This window comes from Hibiscus syriacus, unplaced genomic scaffold (genome assembly GCF_006381635.1).
Source record: "Hibiscus syriacus cultivar Baekdansim isolate YM2019G1 unplaced genomic scaffold, ASM638163v2 tig00110384_pilon, whole genome shotgun sequence".
NCBI lineage: Eukaryota > Viridiplantae > Streptophyta > Magnoliopsida > Malvales > Malvaceae > Hibiscus > Hibiscus syriacus.
In genome coordinates this window covers 3,392,948-3,399,824 of record NW_024062715.1, presented here as the reverse complement: position 1 = coordinate 3,399,824, position 6,877 = coordinate 3,392,948, and the positions used below count along the sequence as shown (strand labels likewise).

The following is a 6,877-nucleotide window of genomic DNA, read 5'->3' as shown; positions in this document are numbered from 1 at the left end:
CACCCTACAAAATGTCATGGACATTACGTAGGAATGACTTAAGTTCCATGGACCATATAATACAAACAAGAGCAGCATGATAAAATTTTTGAAGAACCCTTTTACACTAGCAATCTTACATCTTTGTCCACGAGGACAATGGACGAACTCAATTTAGTTTCCCTTTTATCTCTCTACTTTCAACGGCTGGGATTGTCCCAAATATGAACATATGACAGAATTTACTTTTCATTTGTGGGTCTATATATACCACCCTACATTTCATTTGTTGTCAGACAACTATATCTTCTGTTTAGCATTCCTTCAAGCCCTATAGTGGGATAAAAGGTTTTTCCATTCTAGTTTTAAATTCTCTCTACATATCTATTTATTTATTGTTTATGGTTCCAACGTACCCAAAAAAACATTAATTTGTGCTTCTACCAGGATACGTAAGAAAATGTCAAGCTCCAAACATGGCGCAGAGTGGTCCACTGGTCTTTGCGACTGCTTCTCTGATGTTTCACTCTGTTCGTAACATGCTCTTAAAACTTCCATCTTCCTGTATTCCAAAGGAATCACTAATAATTATGCACGTATATGTATAAATGAATCCTCCATTTTTCTGTGTTGAACAGGCTGCTTGACAACCTTCTGCCCCTGTATTACTTTCGGTAGGAATTCTTCCATTATAAGCAAAGGAAGTCTTTGTAAGTATGCTTTATGACTAAGAGAAAGTACTATATAGGCATACATATTATATATATATATATATGGATTGATTTGAGGGTATCGAAACATTGTTTGCAGCATTTTGCGAAAGCTGTCTACTGTATGTTTTAGTACATCATGTACTTGGTCTTTTCCCATCGGTGCTGTGTGGCTGCTTCTATCGTAGGAAGATGAGGGAGGAATTTGGGTTGAAACAAAGCCCTTGCAACGAATTTTGCGTTCACTGTTTCTGTCACTACTGTGCCTTGTGCCAGGAGTATCGAGAGCTCAGAAATCAAGGATTCGACATGAAACTAGGTTAATTATGCAAAAAAAAAATATTCGGTAATATGTAATCCAAATTGTTTTGGTTATGGGACACGAAATATGTTGTGTTTCAGGATGGGATGAGAATGTAGAGCGTAGGCAAAAAAGTGACCGTGGCATAACGATGGCGCCGGAAACCGAAGGAGGGATGAAAAGGTGACTTTCATCGTTTGCAGTTACTTGTGTGTGTGTGTCGGAACTCTCCAGAATTCGCCGGTGTTTATAAAGTGATCGTTGTCTTCGCATGCATTTGATTCTCTTTTGTGTGTTGTGTTTCCCTTGCAGTACTTCATTTGCATGTTTCCGATTTTGACTCAAATCTGTGTATGTGGCATAAAGTTTGTGTTACATGTGTGCCTATTATCTATGAATAAAGTTCGAGTCAAATTCACAATCATTAATGCCACTCCACTTACTTAGGGAATAACTTTAATCGTAGAGTACGAAGAAGGATTTGCCTCTTTTATAAGAGGACAATATTATTACCCCACGAAAAGCCAAAAGAATGTATGTTAGATACTCCAAAAAAAAAGGAATGTATGTTAGATAGTGTTGAACTCAATTCCATGACAACGTTAAATCCATTCGGATTGTTGTTGGGTGGGACCCAATGTGCAAACATCAGCACTATCTTTTGAAAATGTGTATTTCCAGAATTATATACAAAGCAATTATGATTGGAAGAAAATCTCATCATACAATTCAAACCTACCATTATGAATCAAAAGAAGATTTTATCATCTCAAGTGTGGCATAAAGTAGCTACGTACATGGATGTCATCTAAAAATCCCCACACCAGAAAACTAGACGTACAATAGAAAGATGAGCAAGTATAAGAGCTAGACCCATTCACGTAGAATTGGTTAGTAATGCAAATAGTACGAATATTGGGTTATCCATATCTTACTGAAACCAACAGGTTATTGGAGTCTTATCCCACATCGGCATACAATGTGTTCCGTGATCTACTAATTGTGTTGCGCACGACCTTGCTGTTTATGCCTCTACTTGTTTGTCTTTATATTTTGACTAGATTATTCGTCTTGTATCAGAGACATTGTCATGAGTAATATCATTTTCAACTAATGAATTTAAGTATTTTCTTAAAAAATATCCAACTGGAAGCATTAATACTAGTTGGATTTGGTGCTTTAATATATCCAAAAATATTTTAACTTAATTTATTTGATTGATTTTTATTTAAGTATAATATACTAACCAAATCCAATTTAGAAAGAATATACTAACCTATAAGCTGAAATATGTGGTGCTCTTCAAGGAATACTTTTAGCAAAGGATATGAAGCGAGCACCAATATATAAGCATTTATTGTCAAATAGTTAAGAAATTTATTGTTATTCCTTAAGGTTTTGGGTTCGAGTACCGCATATGCAGTGTTATAAGCATTAATTATCAAATGATTGAGATTATTTGAATATATACTACCTTATATTTACTTAAGATATATAAAAGAAGGTTATTTATTTCAACTTGATACAAGTTCGGTCGTTCGCTTCCTCAATAAACCTTATGTCGGTGAACATTCACCTAATACTCTTTTCTTGGACTGCTAGAGATTGATTAGCTAAGATTGGATCATGGAGATTCTATGTCTTCTTATAAATGAATTAATGTGCAGATCATCTTGTAAATTTTGTGCTTGAAATCGATGTCGATCGCCTGAAACTTAGCCTGCCTCCTTTGAGCTTACTTGTTCTTTATGTTGATATGTGTGGTAAAGGAACTAAACTTAGCCTGCCTCCTTTGAGCTTACTTGTTCTTTATGTTGATATGTGTGGTAAAGGAACTATCTACTTTTGATCGTTGATTGTAATTATATCCTCTGTAAGGAAAGTGTGTGGATATCCGAGTATAAAAAATGTTTTTATCTTATTATTTTATTTATGAAATGTAGTAATTGCATGATCAATAAATGTAATAGGTTGTTATAGTTAAATTCATGATACAAATCATCATGATTTTGTCACATGATGATAGATTTAATTTCTTCCTTGGATTTACCTTTATTTGGGTCATAATTAACTCAATTACATAGAATGATTTACTCATGATAATCAAAGTACTTAAATTAATGGTTTAATGAGAGCAAAGAAGGTAATGCTCAGTTCCAAATTCAATTTAGAACAAAGTAATTTATTTTAATAATCTGAAGTGATTATAAGATAATATTTATTTATATTTTTAACCATTAATAATGTACACATACCCCACACATAACTGCTCCAATCTGGGAATCGAATAGTATGGGATGATTACAGGATATAATGTTCATAATTTCTTAAATATTGACACACGTACACCCTAAAAACACAATTGTTCAAATTAAAGATCTCAAAGGGAAACAACACTCCATTTTAATCACTAAGATCACACAATAAGTTAAAACAAAGTAAATTTTTAAAAGAATTTTATCTCACCGGTTCTATTTTATAACAATTACAAAATTAAGTTTTTGCGAGCAAAACTAAATCAATTTTTGTTAGCACTTTTGATGTGTATGAATAGAGTGTGGATCAATAACTATCACTTGATTTTGATTATCAACTTACGGTGGGTTGATCAACAATGATGAGTTTCATATTCAATCTAAATGTACAAATCAAGCTATCTTAATGATTAAAAGAATTGTTATTATCCGTAGATGTCCTGAGTTCGAGCACTAGTGATTACATGATTTAAGTGTTAATTATCAAATGGTTGAGAGTCATTTGAACATGTACTATAACTTGTAATCACTTTAGATTAATAAAAAAAATTAATCCGAATTAGTTTTAAATATAGACAAAACCGTAATAATTGTCGAACGCCAGTGAACTTGAGAAGAAAAAAGTTACCATTGATTATTTATAATACAATAGTGGTTGGTGATACTGTCATATCCCAACTTAGGGCCTAAAAATTTTCTTAAAATTCTTTCGAGGACTAAATTGAAATTTTAACTAAATTTGGGGGTCAAAGTGAAATTTTGATTAAATTTGGATTCAAATTCAAAAAATATAAAATTGGAGAACCTAGAGTGTAATTTACCATTTCCTTTTTAAGGGAATATAACCTCAAATTTAGAAAGCTTTCTGATTTGGAAACCTTATTTTCTCTCTCAAGATTCCTCTTTTAGCAAGAAATTTCAATCGTCGTTTTGTCGTCGACAGTTGCTCCGTTTTCAACACCTCACTATCGTATTCCTTGCGTTGTCCCGAGTCCCCGGTGTCTAACTTGTCTTCGTTGTCGCCGACGTGAGAGGGGGTGAGGAAGATAAAGTTTTCAACGTTTCGAAATCAAGCTCTTCACTGTTCACTATTGAACAAGCTTGGTAAGTATCTTAAAACCCCTTAAAGTACTAAATATTTTTCTATAATTTTCCAACCCGAAGGCTCTGCACGCGCCCCACGCGTCACCTCACATGGGTCAGTTCTACCGCCTAGTGGACTGCTTGATAATGGGCCGACCCGTCCCGACCCCCTCCCCAACCCAACCCGATCCAACTCGACCGAACTGACTGATCAATAGTTGATTATTGACCGACAATTGACAGTTGACCGACCATTGACCGTAGACTGTTGAATGGCGTTGACTTTTTTTTAAAACCTCTATCGTGACGTTTTGATGACGTCCTAAGTTTGATTTTGCATTTCGTTTTTTCAAATTCTGATCCAAAAGCCCCAAATCAAGCCTTAATCCGAAAATGCTTAGTTTTTAGAATTTTTGTTTATTAATTGGGATTTAATTTTGGAATTGATTTGAGATTATATTTTTATGAAGGTACTCTTGTTTCACCCATCAAAGGTCAGTTAGTTTCCCGTCCGTCAGATCCGTACAATTATCGTTCCTCGAGAGTTACTTGTATGTATCTATAAATTGTTTAAATAGGGGTTATTATTATTGTTATTATATATTATTCCGTATGGATTTTTACGATTATGATCTAGCGCTACCACTGATCGTGATCGATAGACTCAGTAGTAGGCTCGCTTATCAGACTACTCAGATCGGTACATGTGTGTTTCCTGATGGTGTTACATTATAGTTCTAAACTGTTCATCGAACTATTTAGATTTCTAATACTACTGAATATTTTATGACATGATACCTAATTTTCTAATAATGTTTATATAATATCTAATTTACTGTACATTTCTGACATGATCTCTGATTTCTATATTTTGTATCTGATTTCTAAGTCTGGAATATTCATGTTTTACTGAATTAAACTATTGTTTTCACTTGAATACATACATGTTTATTATTGTCAATGGGATATTACTGGAGGATGTATCTCGGGCCTAGTTTATGACTTCTAAGTACTTACCGTAGCTCCTCGAATTTGTGCTTAGGGTAAGTCCTTACCGCAAACTCCTTGGCTTTATGCTCAGGGTAAGTCCTTTCTGCTTGCTCATCAGCTTTGTGCTCATGGTAATTCTTTAAGCTATGTGTATAAAGCCCTTACCAGGAATACATGTGGGTGCATGGTTCTGGGGAACCTACACAAATTCTGGTGATCGGATGGGGGTAGTGTTCATAGTTTAAAACATGTTTGATAAATTGATTTTACTGAAGTATTGTATGTTTTTATACATTGTAAGGAGCACACTAGGCTTTTAGCTCATTCGGTAAATTTAACATTTTCATATAGTAGCAAATCGTAGGTTAGAAGACTTGGCATCAGAAGGACCGACTACTCCTATTTTTGTATCAATGTATATCTCTATATACTTTTTGTTATACTTTGGTGACACTTTTTTTGCTTCCGTCTTGATATATGACTATCGGTATTTTTCTATGTATGTTTTATACGATTTTTCTGATACATGATATATTAATATATGAACATTTATTGTAAATTTTTCTTATGACTAATTTCATATTATACTTTAGATGTATTTGAACATTTTTTAATATAAAAAGAAATTTTTGAATAAGATAATAACCACCTAGATTTGGGCATAACGTCAGGTCGGGTCTAGGGGTTAAACTGGTGGTATCAGAGCTTTCAATTTTAAACAAAGGATTATGGATGTGTCCTAAATCTAGACTTTCAAGATATTTTTGATATTTTCAAAAAATTTGCCACCTTATTTTATGAGTTTAAATATATTGAAATTCTTGATGCTTCTAACTTAAGTTCAAATTCTTCTGTAGAGCCTTGTATATTTATTCGATGAGTGCTGCTAGAGGTCTAGGCCAGGCCATGGTCTGGCCAAAGGCGAGCTACTCGACCTTCTGTTACTATAGATAATTCGATCTCACTACAAGATCCTCTTGTTCGACATGTAGATCCACTTATTCCTAGAGATGATCCATTACACCTGCGAAACCCTCCCGTCACTGAGGACGAGGACATGATATGGATAAGGATGCCATTAATACAGTTGTCTTTTGTATGTTATATGAAGCTGCTAGAGTCCCTACTAATATGTTTGCGATCGAGATTTGAGTATTTGGTAGTTGTTGGAGTAGTTCCGTTCGAGGGCATTACTGGTGGACCTCCGATTGTCGTGAGTATTGGTTGGAGGATACATAAAGGATTATGGATGAGATGGACCTGAGGCCTGAGAAACTGTTAAAGGGGCCCTAGCTATGTTAAAGAAAGAGAGTTTAGGCGTGCCAATCAATTTTAGTAGTATTCTGGGAAATCAGTTAACTTGGGATCTTTTCAAGGAACGTGTTCAGAATCGCTACATTGGAGAGAGATACTTGCATGAGCGACACCAGAAGTTTCAGAATTTAGAGCAGGGTATGTCTGTTTATGGATTATGATTGAGTTTATAAGGTTGAGTCTTTATGCTACTAACGTTTGACACTGAATCGGATTGATGCTTAAGGTTCAAGAATGGACTCAGG

The 6,877-nt window shown here is 34.5% G+C and overlaps 1 protein-coding gene across 1 annotated transcript; it reads left to right on the top strand.

Annotated features, from left to right (window-relative positions):
• Positions 1 to 281: 281 nt before the first annotated feature.
• LOC120122205 (cell number regulator 2-like) lies at positions 282 to 1,414 on the top strand. Its single transcript, XM_039141405.1, has 5 exons — positions 282 to 327; positions 427 to 509; positions 618 to 689; positions 790 to 1,008; positions 1,092 to 1,414. Exons 2-5 carry the CDS (start codon positions 440 to 442, stop codon positions 1,175 to 1,177), a joined length of 447 nt encoding a protein of 148 aa, XP_038997336.1. The 5' UTR covers positions 282 to 327; positions 427 to 439; the 3' UTR covers positions 1,178 to 1,414.
• Positions 1,415 to 6,877: the final 5,463 nt, after the last annotated feature.